General features: G+C 44.6%; 1 protein-coding gene across 2 annotated transcripts in view; it reads right to left on the bottom strand.

Moving 5' to 3' along the window:
• CNTN1 (contactin 1) overlaps positions 1-19,764 on the bottom strand; it is a 308,991-nt gene that overhangs the window by 110,672 nt on the left and 178,555 nt on the right. For both annotated transcript variants that reach the window (XM_075344989.1, XM_075344990.1), the window contains 3 exons: positions 9,534-9,660; positions 9,211-9,395; positions 3,554-3,649 (listed from right to left, as the gene is read on the bottom strand). In XM_075344989.1, the coding sequence (XP_075201104.1) occupies positions 3,554-3,649; positions 9,211-9,395; positions 9,534-9,660 (408 nt within the window). The remainder of the gene's footprint in view (positions 1-3,553; positions 3,650-9,210; positions 9,396-9,533; positions 9,661-19,764) is intronic.

Genomic DNA, 19,764 nt, shown 5'->3' on the forward strand with positions numbered 1-19,764 from the left:
GTACTGTTTTTCTAAATATAATGATAGTACTACTTAGTCTCATAAGCAATCCTGGAAAGACGGAAAGGCTAGGGTCGCATGTGCATGGAAAAAAATTGTCTAATTTTTATCCAGAAAATTGGGCCAAATTTTTTCTTACTTGTAATCTGTGTGCATTGCTTTTTTACAGTAGTACCGTTTAATCATTTAGAGGACCATTTTCTACAGTTTCCTATGTTACAGGATAGCAATGTACCTATAAAAATCTGATGCGATAATGAGGCATGAATGGGTGACTTTCATCCGATTTTAGGAGAAATATCACTCATGCTACGATTTTTTTTGCACGGATTCTGTCAGTGAAAAACATCAGTCTGCACTGCCTCATAAAATACAGTCTGAGTGCTGTATGCTTTTTTTCATGACTATAATAATATAATATTTATTCACTTTTATAGCGCTATTAATTCCACAGCACTTTACATACATCAGCATCACTGTCCCCATTGGGGCTCACAATCTAAATCCCCTATTGGCATGTCTTTGGAGTGTGGGCGGAAACCAGAGAACCCGGAGGAAACCCACGCAAATACTAGTAGAACATATAAACTCCTTGAAGATGTTATCCATGGTGGGTTTGAAGCCAGGACTCCAGCACTTCAATGCTAACCACTGAGCCACCATGCCACACTTATAAATAGCACTCGCTGAAAATACGGTTCTATGCTTGAAGCTTAGCCCTAACCAATTCTGGTCCAGGAGATTTTCAGGACATTTTTCATTGATAAGATATTCAAATAATTTTCGCTTCATTTTTAGCGATACTTGGGTCATATTTTTTATGTCATTTTTATATATTTTTTTTGTTTCCTTTTTTTTCACTGATAATGGGGGGAAAAAACAACAAACCTTTACTCACCTTCTCCTGCCCTGCTTTTTCTGCCGCTGCTGTCACTTGCTGCCGACCGCCGCTCATTTTGTTCATTGAATATTCACTTCACTGCGGCAGGAAGCAGCAGCGGGGAGTCGGCAGGACTGGAGACCGAAGATCAGCACCACGTACAGCGACGCCAGGGACAGGTGAGTAGAAAGTTCCCATTCTCCATGTGTTATCACGGATAACACACAGAGAACACACGTGTGCCATACACACGGCACGCCGAGGGCAATACGCACCTTTGACATGTCCGTCAAAAACATGCGTGATTTTCACAGACGTGTGAAAGAGGCCTTAGACTGTGTTTACTGAGACCCAGCAGCTTCTGCCCTCTTCTATACTCCGTGGTTATTTGATCCTTAAGGCCCCGTCACACACAGAGATAAATCTTTGGCAGACCTGTGGTTGCAGTGAAATCATGGACATATTGTTCCATTTGTACACAGCCACAAACCTAGCACTGATTGTCCACAATTTCACTGCAACCACAGATCTGCCGCAGAATTATCTCTGTGTGTGACAGGGCCTTTAGGGGTGCTTCACACACAGCGAGCTCGCTGCCGAGATCGCTGCTGAGTCACGCTTTTTGTGACGCAGCAGTGACCTCATTAGCGATCTCGCTGTGTGTGACAATGAGCAGCGATCTGGCCCCTGCTGCGAGATCGCTGCTCGTTACACACAGCCCTGGTTCGTTTTCTTCAAAGGCGCTCTCCCGCTGTGACACACAGATCGCTGTGTGTGACAGCAAGAGAGCGACAAATGAAGCGAGCAGGGAGCAGGAGGCGGCGTCTGACAGCTGAGGTAAGCTTGTAACCAAGATAAACATCGGGTAACCAAGGTGGTTACCCGATATTTACCTTAGTTACCAGCCTCTGCAGCTCTCACGCTGCCTGTGCTGCCGGCTCCGGCTCTCTGCACATGTAGCTGCTGTACACATCGGGTTAATTAACCCGATGTGTACAGCAGCTAGGAGAGCAAGGGGCCAGCGCTAAGCAGTGTGCGTGGCTCCCTGCTCTCTGCACATGTAGCTGCATTACACATCGGGTTAATTAACCCGATGTGTACTGTAGCTAGGAGAGCAAGGAGCCAGCGCTCAGTGTGCGCGGCTCCCTGCTCCCTGCACACACAGCTAAGCGGTGTGCGCTGGTAACTAATGTAAACATCGGGTAACCATACCCGATGTTTACCTTAGTTACCAGTCTCCACAGCTTCCAGACGGCGGCTCCGTGCAAGCGCAGCGTCGCTTGCACGTTGCTGCTGGCTGGGGGCTGTTCACTGGTCGCTGGTGAGATCTGCCTGTTTGACAGCTCACCAGCGACCATGTAGCGATGCAGCAGCGATCCTGACCAGGTCAGATCGCTGGTCGGATCGCTGCTGCATCGCTAAGTGTGAAGGTACCCTTAGTTCCAGAGGAGGAAGTGATGTTAGTGCTTTTTATCCTGTACAGATAGCACTTGTTTAGCCTGTGCATATAGTGATCATAAAGACAAAGATAATAAACTATTTCCTCCTTCTTTACAGGGGCTGTTTCTCACTTTGCATACTCATTTTACGTCAGTACAAAGTAAAGCATGGACCACTCAGATTCTTAAATTTATGGGCGGTCTAAAACTGCTTAATGCTCTATATTGTAGAGGACTATAATAGATCTCTCACATTGTTGGATGCATGCTTACTTTATCTTTATATGCCTCTGATTTCATACAGAGAACATATTGTACAAAGATTCTTTGTTGGATCCTTACAATACAAATGAGAGATAAACACTGTTCGAATGCATTTCAGGGAATGATGTCTTCTAATCTTCATGTATTCCCTCTTTCAAGCAATTTGTAACCATTATACCGTTAGGCGTGAAGTCTGTAGAAAGGATCTGTGATTCAACCCACAAACTAATTTACATGCTGCTACAAATGCTATTTTTTAAAGTCACTTGGAGAAAAATCCTGTATATACATACGTTTATAGCTTAGCAGGGAACGAGAAATTGTACAAGCAAAGTAATAAGAAAATTTTACATCCTGACAGTCCTAAAAAACATTAATTTCCTAAAGTCAGACCACATTGACACAGTGCAGTTTGGTGCAATGTGTCTACATTTTCTTAGCCAACACTAAAAGTGGATCCTTAAATAAAGTATTAGGCGTAAGTACATAATAATGCAGATCTGGGAGGAGTGAAATATTTAGGCTCCGATTCACCAAGATTGGCAATTTGGCGCTGGTCCGGATGAGATGGTATGGTGGAGTAAGGAGCGACAAGCACCATGCGCTATTCCGGAAATCTTATACCAGTAAGTGGCGAGTGTAATATTTCTGGCGTTAGTAACGCCACAGTTCGTCATGAATTATATGAGCCCTGTGATGCTCCAGCCCTTTTGATGTAACTGGGGGAAACTGGTTATGAAAATGCCAAATGTTTCAAATTTTTTGTGCACCTTTGACTTGTTATGCCAAAATTTTGCAACTTTTCAAAGCAATTTACTGCAGTATTCTGGAGAATTACTTTTGGTGAATCAGGACCTTAGTGCCAAACACAGGATCAGATTCCCTACAGTCAGATCAGGATAATTTTTGAAATCTCACATTTTTAAGAAAATTAGTTGGATGCAAGGTTTTTAACAGTATAAAAAATCACCTGGGAAGTGTGAAGGTGGGTCACAGATCAGCATTAATCCAGTTCCTTCCTTCACTTTCACTGCAGGACGTTCTTCTGCATGAAATGGTTCTAAATCTATTTGAAAAAAAACACCAAATACCATATTATTCAAGATTACAGAAAATTCTTCTTTAACACAATAGTTAAATTGTATACATATTTTTTAAATAAAGGAACTGTGTACCTTTTTGCCACAGCAGTGGCAAATTTCTGCAATGCTCTTTCACATAATTGGCATAGGTAATGTAAGTGGTATAAACAATATAAAGTTTCAGTGAATTAATCACTAAATGAGGAATAGGCATATGACCCCAATCGTGGATACTTGTCAATAGAAAAGACCTTCCATATTCTGTTTAACAAATATGTGCATTGAGTGCACCACCCACTAGGATTTTCCTATAAAAACTAAAGCCAGTGCTATACCGGTGCTATCATGCTGATTCTATACATACCTTTAGTTGTGAGATCGGATGTATAGTTTCTGAAATATAGGTAAGTAAAGTTTGTAAAATACACTGTTATTTGATTGATAGCAGCTACAGAATATCAAATAGGTGAGCCAGGTTTTGCTAGTTATTCCCGCCCCTGTCTGCCTGTCCTTCTTCCCCCCTGTCCTTCCTCTCCCTTCCTTCCCTTGTAATAACAGAGACAAGGGGAGGAAGGACACGCAAGCAGACAAGGTCGGGAATAACTAGAAAAACTCTACCCATCTATTAGGTATTCTGTGACTGCTATCAATCAAATAACAGAGCATTTCATAAACTTTACTTGCCTGAATTTCAGAAAGTATACATCCTATCTCACAACTAAAGGTATGTTTAGAATGAGCATGATAGTGCCAGTATAGAACTGTCTTTTGTTTATATAGGAAAATTCTGGTGGGTTGTCCTCTTTAAGCATCTCTTGTTGAGTATTGTCACTAGTGTTAACTCTAGGGCAGTCTGTCCGCACATGCAATCTTGGAAATAATTTACCTTTTGCAAAACAACAAAGTAGCAATGAAGGTTCATTTTCACCATATGACCACTAGGAACCTCATAAATCAGATCAGAATCAAGGGCTTCCAGTAAGTAATGTAACTTATTTAGTTGTTGATATAAGACAAATTGTTACTTGACCAAAGTGAAGAAATCTTGGCTTGTGGTAGGGAACATATTATTTATCCAAATTCCAAACAGTCTCTTCCGTGTATGTTTTTGTAGGACAGTAAGCAATGCCTTTTCCACTCACATGTATCTTTCTGAAGAAATGTTAGTAAAGCCCAGCTCACCCTCAGGCTGAAAACTGGGATCTCGGAGCTTTACTGCTGTGTACATCATTGGAGTCCAAAGATCCATCCCCAAAGTGACCCCACTATTAGGATATTTTCATATTTAATTATTTTTTCCGTCAAAAGTTTTATTAGTGCTTGTTGGCTATTACGATCAGCCATACAAGAACTGACATGTAATAGGCTCATTAAATACAAGGCCTTGAAAAAGTATTCATACTCTGTGAACTTTTCTACAATTTTTTACAATACACTCATAACCCTAATGTATGTCATTGGAATTTTATGTGATATACCAACACAAAGTAGCAAGTATTTGTGAAGTATAAAACAAATGACATATTCAGACCCCAATGAGTCAATATGTTATAAGACCACCTTTCACTGCAATTACTGCTGCATGTCTTTTGGGGCATGTCTCTACCAGCTTTGTAGCATCTAGAGGCTAACATTTTTGCCAATTCTTCTTTGTAAACAAAGCTCTATCTCAGTGAGATTGCATAGAGAGGGTCTGTGAACAGCAAATATCCAGTATTGCCACAGATTCTCAATGGAAATTAGGTCTGAATGATTTGATCTAAACCATCCATTGTAATGCTGGCAGTATGTTTAGGGTCTTTGTCGTCCTGGAAGGTGAACTTAGGCCCCAGTCTCAAGTCTTTTGCAACCTCTAACTGCTTTTCCTCCAGGATTGCCCTGTATTGGTGCTGAAGAAAATTCTCACCACAACATGATGTTGCCACCACTAAGCTTGACAGTGGAGATTGTGTTTACAGATGATGTGTTGTGTTAGTTTTCCACCACACATAGCTTTTTGCATTTAGCCCAAAAAGTTTTACTTTGGTCCCTTCTCACTAGAGCACATTTTTCCACATTCTAGCTGTGTACCCTACATTGTGTTTTGAACATGGGGCTTTTATTAAGGCTTGCTTTAAGAAATGTCTTTCTTCTTGCCTTGCAACTTTTCTATAAAGACCAGATTTGGGGAGCACATAATTAATAGTTATCCTGTGGATAGATTCTCCCACCTAAAGCTGGGTTCACACTAAGCGACAGCGACAACGACGTCGCTGTTACGTCACCATTTTCGGTGACGTAACAGCGACCTTGTAAGTCGCTGTTATGATCGCTGCTTAGCTGTCAAACACAGCAGAAGCAGCGATCATAACGTCGCTGTGCTACATGTGCAGAGAGCAGGGAGCCGCGCTTAGCGCTGGCTCCTTGCTCTCCTAGGTACAGTACACATCGGGTTAATTAACCCGATGTGTGCTGCAGCTACATGTCACAGTGCAGAGAGCAAGGAGCCGCGCGCACTGCTTAGCGCTGGCTCCTTGCTCTCCTTGCTACAGTATACATCGGGTTAATTACCCGATGCATACTGCAGCCACATGTCACAGTGCAGGAGCCGGCACTGGCAGCAAGAGCGGAGGCTGGTAACCAGCGTAAACATCGGGTAACCAAGGAAAGGTCTTCCCTTGGTTACCCGATGTTTACGCTGGTTACAGCTTACCGCAGCTGCCAGTGCCGGCTCCTGATCGCTTCATTTCGTCGCTCTCTCGCTGTCACACACAGCGATGTGTGTGTCACAGCGGGAGAGTGACGACCAAAAAATGAAGCTGGACATTCAGCAACGACCGGCGACCTCACAGCAGGGGCCAGGTCGTTGCTGGATGTCACACACAGCGACAGCGACGGGACGTCACTGCAACGTCACAGAAAATGGTGACGTAGCAGCGACGTCGTTGTCGTCGTCGTTATGTGTGACACCAGCTTAAGCTGTGGCTCTCTTCAGCTCCTCCAGAGTGACAATGGACCTTTTGGTTGCTACTCTAATTAGTGCTCTCCTTGCTTGGGAAGTCAGTTTAGGTGAATGGTCATGTCTTGGTAGGTTTTCAGTTGTGCCATACGCCTTCCATTTTTGGATCATGGATTGAACAGTGCTCCCTGAGATGTTCAGAGCTTAGGCTATTATTTGATAACCTAACCTTGCTTTACCTTTTCTCACAGCTTTATCCCTGACTTGTCTATTGTGTTTCTTGGTTTTCATGATGCTGTTTGATCCCGAAAATTCTCAAACAAGCCTCTGAGGCCTTCACAGAACAGCTGTAGTCATACTGACAATAAATTACACACAGGTGGACTTAATTTACTAGTTAGGTGACTTCTGCAGTCATTTGGTCACTCAGGATTTTATTTAGGGGTTTCAGACTACAGGAGGATGAATGCAAATGTTCGTCGCAATTTTCAGATTTACATTTTTCATACATTTAAAAATCATGCATAGCTTCCTTTACACTTCACAAATACTTGCTATTTTGTGTTATACTATCATGGCCATTAAAATACATTTAAGTTTGCAGGTGTAACATGAAAAAATGTGGAAAACTTCAAGGGGTATGAATACTTTTTTGAAGGCACTGTATCTGTTTACATGTAAAAATGAAATCTACAAGCAATCAAATTGAGAAAATCTTTGCTTCGGGCAAGTGACTCTTTAATAGATTGGGACATTATGACTCGTTCCTTTCTGTTCTATGGCACGCGGTGCATGTTCTATAATTCCAAAGCAAAGTGCCATTTCCATGGCAACAATGATCCAGGAGCACTGCCAATAATTTCATTCTGCAATATATTTCACATATTCCTTAAACCTTTAAAGGAATCAGAGCACGAGGGCTCAATCATTTTCTAGTACAGGAAAGTCCCACCTGTTCCTTCTTTCTGCCGAGTGTTTTGTTCTTCTTACAATAAAATCCACTGCACAGTATATCATTTGCTATAGAAAATTTGGGGATGAAGATTCAATGTCATTCTCCATTGCAAAAGGTACTGCTGTATTGTCAGTGTGCCACATCTCCACTGATATTTATTTTGGCTAGTTCTATTGTACCATTCTGGAGAAATCTTCATTTAATGTGTATGCCAATTCTATATGAAAATGTGTCTGTAAGTGCTGGTGAGTGTATCAGCACACATTCTCCATGTCTCCTCTACTGTCCACTCTGGCCGCCTTCACCCGACAATGGTTGACTGTCATTATATTGTACACTGTCTGACCACAGAAAGTCCTATCTACTGAAGCCTGCGGTGTTAGACCAGTTTTATACATGTAGCATACAGAGTTAGATGCGCCAGAGTTGTGTCTGTCAGACATAGTACAGATGTGTCTCTGGATGTAGTAGCCTAAAGCAGGCTTTACACACTATGACATTGCTAGCGATATCGAGCGTGTAAGCACCCGCCCCCGTCGTGTGTGCGATATTGTGTGTTCGCTGCCGTAGCAAACATTATCGCTACGGCAGCGTCACACGCACTTACCTGGTCGTCGTCGTCGCTGTGACTGCCGAACAATCCCTCCCTCAAGGGGGAGGGACGTTCTGCATCACTGCGACGTCACCGCGACATCACTAAGCGGCCAGCCAATCAAAGCGGAGGGGCGGAGATGAGTGGGACGTAACATTCCGCCCACCTCCTTCTTTCCGCATTGCGGCCGGCGGCAGGTAGGAGACGTTCCTCGCTCCTGCGGTGTGACACACAGCGATGTGTGCTGCCGCAGGAGCGACAAACAACATCGATAATCAACCATTACCGATTTTTGGTTTTGGGACGACCTCTCCATGGTGAACGATTTTCACCATTTTTGAGGTCGCTTAAGGTCGCTGGTAATTGTTACACACTGCGATATCGTTAATGACGCTGGATGTGCGTCACTAACAACGTGACCCCGACGATAAAACATTAACGATATCGTAGCGTGTAAAGCCCCCTTAACACACCTATCGGATGTGTTGGTCAGCCTTTTTCTATATATGTAGCAGACTAAAATACCACACCAGCGCTTTTTGCACTTTTGATCAACCAGCAGTGGGTGGTGCCAGACACACCAGAACACTAGAGGATAAATAGGCTGCAAGTACACCAACATACGCACTTGCAGTCAAACTTAAAGATAAAACAAATCACTTTCTCAACAATGAAAGTAACATTTCCAGGCTGAAGAGATATATTTGGGATTGTTGAACAATGACCTATATAGAAGTACCATCAATTGACAATGGAAAATTAAGCTGAAAGGTTCCATATAAATCATTTATTAACATTACTAAATAAAAATAGACTGGAATTAAAATAAATGCTTAATTCAGCATAGAAGGTATGCTATTTTAGTTGAATGAAATTAATGGCTGCCAATTATGAACAACATTCTGAATAATATAACAAAACTATAAAAATACACACAATAGATCTTTTTTTCTTTTTACAAAGTAGGGATATAGATAAGCTTAAAAAAAAATATTTATTAACCCCAAAATATAAACCTCAGTGGTTGATACCTATTAATGGCATGCAGTTATTTACTTACATCCGAAATTTAGGTTGGCTTCATTACTCCTAATTGTCCCATAGTCATTAGAAACTATGCAAACATATTTCCCCGTATCTTTTGACTTTTCTGGATTGTTGATAACAAGGTTTCCACCTATCATGCTGTATTTTGTAGAGTATTGTGGATTTAGAAAATCAATTTCCCAGTTGTTGAATCTCCATCTAAAATAAATGTGCAAATCAACATAGTAAAAAAAAATGTTTAGCAGTTTATGCAGCTGCATGGAAGAGACAAAGCCATAAATATAGATAAAATCAGTAAAATGTATTCTATACGTACAATGTGTCATCTCTATTTACCTGTAGATGGGAGTGGGATTTGCTCTGGCTCTGCAATTCATTGATATCTTCCCCTCTGTAGATTCTTGTGGGTGAATAGTGTCGATAGGCTGCTCTTCAAAAACTGGTCCATATCTTTTTCCTTCTTCTATAATACATAAAACATGTACCATATACATTTTATAGAAGAAGCAATACGGCAGAAGAAATCACTTCTGAAAACTGGGATAGGTCAATATGCAGAATATACCATAGCAGTACAAAACTATATGGGATATAATGAACGTTTCACACAAGCTCTGTATCATTGTTTTGCAGAATTTATAACAAACTACCGTATGTCTGAATGGCAAAGAATTTCAGGTAATGAGAGCCGTAACTTTTTTATTTTTCCGTCAATCTTGCCATATTAGGTCTTATTTTTTTGTGGGACAAGTTGCACTTTTAAATAAAACCATTAGTTTTACCATATAGTGTACTGGAAACTGAAAAAATATTCCAAGTGCAGAAAAATTGCAAAAAAGTGCGATTGCTCGAATGTTTCCAGAATATTTTATTCACCGTGTTTGCTATATATTATAACTGATGTGTCACTGTGATGCCTCAGGTCAGAACGAGTTTGTAGATATCAAACATGTATAGGTTTACTTTTAAAGCGATTTCGCTATATTCCACGCTGACCTTCTACACTTGACCTGATCCCTCAGCTGTCGGACTCAGCAGCGTTTCACAGCTGATTGCTGTATACCTATCTAACAGTTGTGACAGTGTATGTATGAGGAAGGTCATTGATTGACCGAAACGTCAAAAGAAACTATACACTACTACTTGATTTACCCAATTAAAGGGATCTTTTGCTTTCACTTCATTTGAGTGCCAGATTCTTTTTCTATATTTTTAATGGTACCATTTTTGCACAGATACATTTTGATCGCCTGTTATTGCATTTTGGGCAAAATTTGTAATGACCAAAAAACATAATTTTATCATTTGGAAGTTTTTTGCTGCAATGCCATTTACTGATGAGGTTAATTGATTGTATATTTTAATAGCTCAGGCATTTCTGAAGGCGACGATACCAAATCTGTGTATATTTTTTCATTTTTTTAATCCTTTCATTTTCAATGGGGCGAATGAGGGGTGATTTGAACTTTTAGGGTTTTTATTTTTTTAATTTTTTAAAACTTTTTTTTTTACTTTTTAATTTTATTTTACTTGTCCACATAGGAGACTATAAGGATCAGCAGTCTGATAGCTGATTCATTTCTGTAAATCAGAGCTGCACAGTTCTGATCAGCAGAAATGCTGTGTTCTTGTTACAGCCAGCGCTTTGTCGGCTACAACAGGAATTACGTCATGATAGCAACAGGAGTCATCACATGACCCTGTGCTACCATGATAACCATCGGCTCTCCGTGATCGCGTCACAGGGTCTCTGATAGCGGGGGGGAAGGTGCGTTCCCGGCTGTGGCAATTTAAATTGCGCTGTCACATTTTGACAGCGCAATTTAAGGGATTAACAGGGGTGGGTGAATCGCGGATCTACCCGTGCCTGACAGCCGCACATGCCTGCTGTTAAAATCAGCAGACATGTGCAGGGATCACGTCTGCTCACCGCAGATGGTGGCGTTGATTCCCCCTTGATGATTTAGGACATGCAATTACGTCATCGATCATGATGGGGTTAAAGGAAACCAACCACCAGGTGTTTGTTCTAAAAACCAGAGGCTGTGCCATAATGGATGCTGATTAAAATGATACCTTTAGATAAGAAATCCAGGCTTGATTGCAGAATAATCCTTGTTCAAACCTTCAGAAAGGATGTTATTTGTGCACAGGCTTGAGCCAGAATCACTGCATGTGTGTACTGTGATCCCATTTTATTGAAGACGAATATCAGTAGAGGCGGCAAATGCGCAGAATGAGGGTTTTTTTCATCTGTGACGCCGCCGCTCATAGTCCTCTCCCCAGCTTTCTCAGTAAAATGGCACCGGAGATTGCAGTACACGCATGCGCTGATACCAGCGTCATTTTATTGAAGACAACACCACAATACCAATGCACACGCACAGCCAACAGCAGCAATGGCGGCTGCGGCGCAAAATTTAAATGAGGAAAAGGAAGTAAGGCAGGAGAAGGAATAATCAGAGGACCCGACCCACAAAGTCCCACCCCAATGCTCAAGGCACTGCACCAATGATGTAATTTCTGAAGGTTTGAAAAAGGATTATCCTGCAATCAAGCCTCGGATTTTTTGACTAAAGGTATCATTTTAATCAGCATCCTAGCACTATTATGGCACTGCCTCTAGTTTATAGAGCAAAAACCTGGTGGTTAGTTCCCTTTAAAGAGTAGGAGAAGCTGAAAAACGGATAACTAGTTTTGGGGGAAAAAGATGGAGTATTTTTGCTTATTCTGTGCTTTTCAGTCAATAGGGTGATTTTACTTAATGATTTACTATCTTTCCAGCATAAATGTGCATAAAGAGGTAGCTGTCAGTCACTGATTAGTTCCATCCACTAGACTCCTAAATCCTAAACTAAAAGAATAAATAGGGATTTAAATTAATAAAATAAAGTTATACTGAATATCTTTCCACAAAACTATATATCAATCTGCTCCGGTCATTCTGCTATACTTCATGCTTTCTGCAGTTTGGGGACCATTATTAATGTGACAGCTTCCCAATAAGTGCCTTGCAAAGACAGGAGTAGGAGCAGAGGTCAATTAATATCGACTGTGTTTAGGGTAACAAAGCTACTGTACTTGCAGATTGCTAAGACACAGCTAATACTGTTCATCAATAGGCACACAACCTTTTGATGAATTTGGTGGAGGATTTAAACAATGTCAGGTCAGATATCTAATGATACTGAGGCTATTTGTACACTGAAGTAAGGCTGCTTTCACACCTCCGGTTTTTCCGGTGCAGCACAATCCGGCGCTTTGCAGAAAAACCGCAACCGTTTTTTTTTGCCGCCGGTTGCGGGTTTTTTGCATAGACTTTCATTAGTGCCGGATTGTGCCGCATGGGCTTGCGTTCGGTCCGGTTTTTGCCGCATGCGGCAGATTTAGCCGATGCGGCGGCCGGATGGAACGCTGCCTGGCACGTTTTTTTGTCCGGCAAAAAAAACCGCATCGCGCCGCATTTGGCCTATGCGGCGCGATTTGCAATGTATGCCTATGGACGCCGCATGCAAACACCACATCCGGCCGCCGCATGCGTTTTTTTTCTACTGCACATGCTCAGTAGCGTGCCGCAAGCTGCAAAAACCGGACGGGTCGCATGTCAAAAAGTTATGCAAAGGATGCGGTATTGTCGCCGCATCCGTTGCATAGGTTTTAGAGCCGCATTGGCCGGCTCTGCTAAAACCGGATGTGTGAAAGCAACCTAAGAAAGATAAAGAGTATGTTTCTCAGCACTTCACATCCTGTGCATGTCCCATAACAAAGTGTAGTGCCGGCCAGCAGGGGTCTGCAGAAAATCCAAAAGCACCACTGATCTTAAAGGGAACCTGTCAGCAGATTTGGGGCCTATAAGCTGCAGCCACCACCACTGGGCTCTTATATACAGCATTCTCACATGCTGTATATAAGAGCCCAGGCCGCTGTGTAGAACATAAAAATCACTTTATAATACTTATCTAAACGGTCACTGTGGTGAAGTTGGATATTATGGGCGTCTCCATTCTCCGGTGCCGGGGTCTCCTCTTTCAGCCATCTTCATCCTACTTCTGAAGCCTGTGTGCATGACGCGTCCAACGTCATACACACTCGCCGGTCCCGCGCAGGCGCACTACAATACTTTGATGCCTTGTTCTGCACAGGACCTCAACACTGGTGAGTGTGGATGATGTAGGATGCCTCATGCACCCCGGCTTTAGACAAAGGACAACAGAGATGGCCGAAAGAGTATGTGCTGGCACCGGAGAACGGAGACGCCCATATGACCCAATTCCACCGCAGTGACTATTTAGGTGAGTATTATAAAGTAATTTTTATGTTCTACACAGCGACCTGGGCTCTTATATACAGCATATTAGAATGCTGTATATAAGAGCCTACTGGTAATGGCTGTAGCTTATAGTCACCAAATCTGGTGACAGGTTCACTTTAAGCATGCAATTCAGCACTTCTAAAAGTAAAAACCATCTTAATCCAAAAATAATTTAAAAACATGTCCAAAGATAAACAGACTACAGTTACATGATACAGTAGCATAAAGTACCTACGGTACGCGTTTTAAACTATCTTTTGTCTTTTTATCTTTGGACATATATTTAAATAATCTTTAAATAAAGTGGTTTTTACATTCAGAACTGCTCTATTAGGTGCTTAAAGGGAACCTGACAGCCAGTGTCAGACTGAGCTGCCCAGGGCACACGAGTAACACTAACTCCGGGGGCCACTGCATAGCTAGCCTCATTCACACATTTATCTGTACTTCTATGTAACAATGCACTGGATAGTTTGTTGAGTGAATGATGATATTCTGCTTTTTTCTGTCTCTAGTGAATAGTGTAATGGGACCAAGTACTGCTCATATTGGGGGTATGTGGCTCACTCCATCACAGGGGTCCACTGGTGAATTCCCCTGTTTCCCTGTGGGTCAGTCCAAGCCTGTCGATAGCTGACATATCCTGCCCAAACCATGAGTAGCATGTGTGAACCACTGTCAACCATTCTCCCTATGAAGTATGTTTCACTCTGTAACACTTCAATGTTTCAGAGAGAAATACAGTTAATAGCCGACTGGGGACCGAGCCGCACAGTACACTAGTCAGACAGGTGGGACCCCAGAGGCTTTTCCTTCCCACTATCCTGAACTGACAGGTCTCTGCCTATACATACTTGTAGGCAGAGACCTGTCAGTCACTGCAAGTGGGTGGGGAGAAGCCGTCGGGGACCCACTTGTCCAAGTAGTGTTCAGTGCGGTTCAGTCCCCAGCTGGCTATTAAACTATGTTTTTCTCCGAAACACTGCAGTGGTTTGGGCACCATGTATTAGCTGTCAGGTTCCCTTTAAAGAGATCTGTGGTTATTTTGACACTGTGATTGGAATTAAATGCATTGGATTTACAGCATGTTGTCTACTGTTGCGGTATGATAAGCATCTTAAATCACTGTGAATGGGATTTAGCGCAGCTCTATCAGTATAACATGATACTCCATGTGAGGGCAGCAACAAATGGCTGCAGCCACAGCCACAACAGCACAGTGATAATTTGCAGGATTGCTACTAGTAGCACTAAAAGAATACACTGAGTCTGGTTTATTCATAAGGATTTCTCCGCCATTATTTACATAATAAATTATTAAAGTGGTTTTCATAAGAACTATTGGTGATGGTGATTGTTTTTTAAACAAATGTAGGAAACAGTTGCACAATATGTAAGGAATTGTTCATACAGCATGTAGCGTAATTCCCGCAGTCAAAAGGTTGCAAACCACAAGAGAACCATGATGGATTCCGTTATAAGTCTATCGTATGTACCATGATAGAGCCGTCATCGTGGCTTTAGTTATAAACCTTTAAGGACTTGAGGTTACTTTTTGCTCCATTACGTAACACTACATTTTGTCTAGTGATTAGAAAACCTTAGATAAAACATTTCTTAATACTTTGTAAAAGCAGTGTAATGTTACTTTTCCATATTTAAAGCCCATTTTCGTCTCCTTATGAATACGTTTTTAACAAGGTTATTGGTTCATTTCTCATCCAGACTATTCGCAATACATCTTTCTGATAAGTAAAACTGTTATCTCAACTTGAAAAATGTATTCTGTCATTAACTTTGTGACATACTGAGGGTATCTCAATGCTATAGTGATAAATGTAGTAAGTGAATTGAATGAAGTAGGTCTAGTACATTGACAAGCTGCATGATACTATGTAGCGGGTTATTGCTCTTTGAAGGGAAACATCTGTCACAGCTCACTATGTCGCAATCACATCCCAATTGCCTTCAACTGTAGCTGACCTTTATACTATGGCTGTCTTTTTTTTTTACTGCAGGCAAAGGAATACATTCACACTGTGCTATATTAAAAGGATAACATGTTACCATATAAACCACACTCGAGGTTGATGTGGCTACATTTAGTTAGAATTAGACAGCGAAAATCTATTTCACAAAAATAAAGCTTGACCCAAAAGTATTGGATAAGCAACCATATAGTAGAATATTTAAAGGGTTGGTCCAAAAGCAAAAGAAAATCTCATTTAAATCCCTAACTATTTGATGTTATAAGCTAAGCTACTTTCTAATATACTTGTATTAAAAAAATCCCTACCATTTCCGAACTACACTATCCAACTACTATGCAACTTTTTTTCTATTTCCTGCCGGATGATGAATCGCTTGAGAATCCCAGTGCAATCTGTTATTAGGTGGAAGAGACTGAGACAGTGACCACAGTCTCTGTCCCCTCCCTCGTTTCAGCAACTGGTTTGTGCCGGCTGTGTCTGACCCTCCCTGTTGTGTCTATCTCTCCCTGCTGGGTCTGTCCCTCCCTGCTGGGTCTGTCCCTCCCTGCTGGGTCTGTCCCTCCTTGCTGGGTCTGTCCCTCCCTGCTGGGTCTGTCCCTCCCTGCTGGGTCTGTCCCTCCTTGTTGTGTCTGTCTCTCCTTGCTGGGTCTATACCTCCCTGCTGTGTTTGTCCTTCCCTGCCTGCCTTTTGTGTCTGTCTCTCCTTGCTGTGTCGGTCCTTCCTTGCTGTGTCTGTCCCTGTCTGCTGTGTCTGTCCCTGTCTGCTGTGTCTGTCCCTGTCTGCTGTGTCTGTCCCTGTCTGTTATGTATGTCCCTGTCTGCTGTGTATGTCCCTGTCTGCTGTGTCTGCCCCTCCCTGCTGTATCTGTGCTTCCCTGCTGTGTCTGCACCACCCTGTTGTGTCTGTGCCTCCCTGTTGTGTCTATACCTCCCTGCTGTGTCTATTCCTGCCTGCTGTGTCAGTCCCTACCTGCTATGTCAGTCCATCCCTGCTGTATCTGCATGTCCCTGCAATGTCTGTCCCTCCCTGCTGTCTGTCCCTCCCTGCTGTGTCTGTCCATCCCTACTGTGTCTGCGCCTTCCTGCTCTGTCTGCACCTCCCTGCTCTGTCTGCTTCTCCCTGCTGCATCTGTGCCTCCCTGCTGTCTGTGCCTACTTGCTGTGTCTGTGCCTCCCTGCTGTGTCTGTCCCTCCCTGCGCCTCCTTGCTGTGTCTGCGCCTACTTGCTGTGTCAGGCCATACCTGCTATCTCAGTCCATCCCTGCTGTGTCTGTGTGTCCCTGCTATGTCTGTCCCTCATTGCTGTTTCTGTCATTTCTTGCTGTGTCTGTCCCTCCCTGTGTCTGTCCCCCCTGTTGTGTCTGTCCCTCCCTCCTGTGTTTGTCCTGCCCTGCTGTGTATGTCCCTTCCTGCTGTGTCTTTCAGTCCCTGTTGTGTCTATCCCTCTCTGCTGTCTGTCCCTCCCTTCTATCTGTCGCTCCTGCTGGGTCAGTACCTCCCTGCTGTCTGTCCTTTCCTGCTATGTCTGTCCCTCCCTGCTGTGTCTGTCCATCCCTACTGTGTCTGCGCCTTCCTGCTCTGTCTGCACCTCCCTGCTGTCTGCTTCTCCCTGCTGCATCTGTGCCTTCCTGCTGTCTGTGCCTACTTTCTGTGTCTGTGCCTCCCTGCTGTGTCTGTCCCTCCCTGCGCCTCCTTGCTGTGTCTGCGCCTACCTGCTGTGTCAGGCCATACCTGCTATCTCAGTCCATCCCTGCTGTGTCTGTGTGTCCCTGCTATGTCTGTCCCTCATTGCTGTGTCTGTCATTTCTTGCTGTGTCTGTCCCTCCCTGCTGTGTCTGTCCCCCCTGTTGTGTCTGTCCCTCCCTGCTGTGTTTGTCCTGCCCTGCTGTGTATGTCCCTTGCTGCTGTGTCTGTCAGTCATCGGTTGTGTCTATCCCTCTCTGCTGTCTTTCCCTCCCTTCTATATGTCGCTCCCTGCTGGGTCAGTCCCTCCCTGCTGTCTGTCCTTTCCTGCTATGTCTGTCCCTCCCTGCTGTGTCTGTCTTTCTCTGCTGTGTATGTCCCTCCCTGCTGTGTATGTCCCTCCCTGCTGGGTCAGTCCCTCTCTGCTGGGTCAGTCCCTCTCTGCTGGGTCAGTCCCTCTCTGCTGGGTCAGTCCCTCTCTGCTGTCTGTGCTTCTCTGCTATCTCTGTCCTTCCCTGGTCGGTCAGTTCCTTCCTGCTGTATCTATCCCTCCCTGCTGTCTGTCCCTCCCTGCTGGGTCAGTCCCTCCCTGCGGTATCTCTCCCACACTGCTGTCTGTCCTTCTCTGCTGGGTCAGTCCCTCTCTGCTCTCTGTCCTTCCTTGCTGTGTCTGCACGTCCCTGCTGTGTCTGTCCCTCTCTGCTGTGTCTATCCCACCCTGCTGTGTCTATTCCTCCCTGCTGTGTCTGTCCCTCCTTACTGTGTCTTTCTATTCCTTTCTTGTGTCTGTCCCTCCCTGCTATGTCTGTCCCTCAATGCTGTGTCTGTCCCTCAATGCTCTGTCTGTCCCTCCCTGCTATGTCTGTCCCTCTCTGCTGTGTCAGTCCTTCTCTGATGTGTCTGTCCATCGCTGCCGTGTATGTCCCTTCCTGCTGTGTATGTCCCTTCCTGCTTTATCTGTTCCTCCCTGCTGGGTCAGTCCCTCCCTGCTGGGTCAGTCCCTCTCAGCTGTCTGTCCTTCCCCGCTGTGTGTGCATCCCTGCTGTGTCTGTTCCTCTCTGCTGTGTCTATCCCACCCTGCTGTGTCTATCCCTCCCTGCTGTGTCTGTCCCTCCCTGCTGTGGCTGTCCCTCCCTGCTGTGTCTGTCCCTGCTGTGTCTGACCCTCCCTGCTGTGTCTATCCCTCCCTGCTGTGTCTATCCCTCCCTGCTGTGTCTATCCCTCCCTTCTGGGCCAGTCCCTCCCTTCTGGGCCAGTCCCTCCCTTCTGGGCCAGTCCCTCCCTACTATCTGTTCCTCCCTGCTGTCTGTCCCTCCCTGCTGGGTAAGTCCCTCCCTGCTATCTGTTCCTCCCTGCTGGTTCAGTCTCTCGCTGCTGGGTCAGTCCCTCCCTGCTGGTCAGTCCCTCTCTGCTGTCTGTCCTTCTTGCTGTGTTTGTGCCTCCCTGTTTTGTCTGTCCTTCCCTGCTATGTCTGTCTCTCCCTGCTGGGTCAGTCCCTCTCTGCTGGGTCAGTCCCTCTCTGATGTGTCTGTCCCACCCTGCTGTATATGTCCCTTCTTGCTGTGTATGTCCCTTCCTACTGTGTCTGTCACTCCTTGCTGTGTCTATCCCTCCCTGCTGTCTGTCCCTCTATGCTATCTGTCTTTCCCTGCTATGTCTGTCTCTCCCTGCTGGGTCAGTCCCTCTCTGCTGGGTCAGTCCTTCTCTGATGTGTCTGTCCCTCCCTGCTGTGTATGTTCCTTCCTGCTGTGTATGTCCCTTCCTGCTGTGTCTGTCACTCCTTGCTGTGTCTGTCACTCCTTGCTGTGTCTATACCTCCCTGCTGTCTGTCCCACCATGCTATCTCTCCCTCCCTGCTGGGTCAGTCCCTCCTTGCTGGGTCACTCCCTCTCAGCTGTCTGTTCTTCCCTGCTGTGTTTGTTCCTCTCTGCTGTGTCTATCCCACCCTGCTGTGTCTATCCCACCCTGCTGTGTCTATTCCTCCCTGCTGTGTCTATCCCTCCCTGCTGTGTCTGTCCCTCCCTGCTGTGTCTGTCCCTCCATGCTGTGTCTGTCCCTCCATGCTGTGTCTGTCCATCCCTGCTGTGTCTGTCCATCCCTGTCATGTCTGTCCCTCCCTGATGTGTCTATCCCTCCCTGCTGTGTCTATCCCTCCCTTCTGTGTCTATCCCTCCCTTCTGGGCCAGTCCCTCCCTGCTGTCTGTCCCTCACTGCTGGGTCAGTCCCTCCCTGCTATCTGTCCCTCCCTGCTGGTTCAGTCCCTCGCTGCTGGGTCAGTCCCTCCCTGCTGGGTCAATCCCTTTCTGCTGTCTGCCCCTCTTGCTGTGTCTGTGCCTCCCTATTATGTCTGTCCTTCCTTGCTATGTCTGTCTCTCCCTGCTGGCTCAGTCCCTCTCTGCTGGCTCAGTCCCTCACTGATGTGTCTGTCCCTCCCTGCTGTATATGTCCCTTCTTGCTGTGTATGTCCCTTCCTACTGTGTCTATCACTCCTTGCTGTGTCTATGCCTCCCTGCTGTCTGTCCCTCTTTGCTATCTGTCCCTCCCTGCTGGGTCAGTCCCTTTCTGCTGTCTGCCCCTCTTG

This window comes from Anomaloglossus baeobatrachus, chromosome 4, assembly GCF_048569485.1.
Source record: "Anomaloglossus baeobatrachus isolate aAnoBae1 chromosome 4, aAnoBae1.hap1, whole genome shotgun sequence".
NCBI classification, from domain to species: Eukaryota; Metazoa; Chordata; class Amphibia; order Anura; family Aromobatidae; genus Anomaloglossus; species Anomaloglossus baeobatrachus.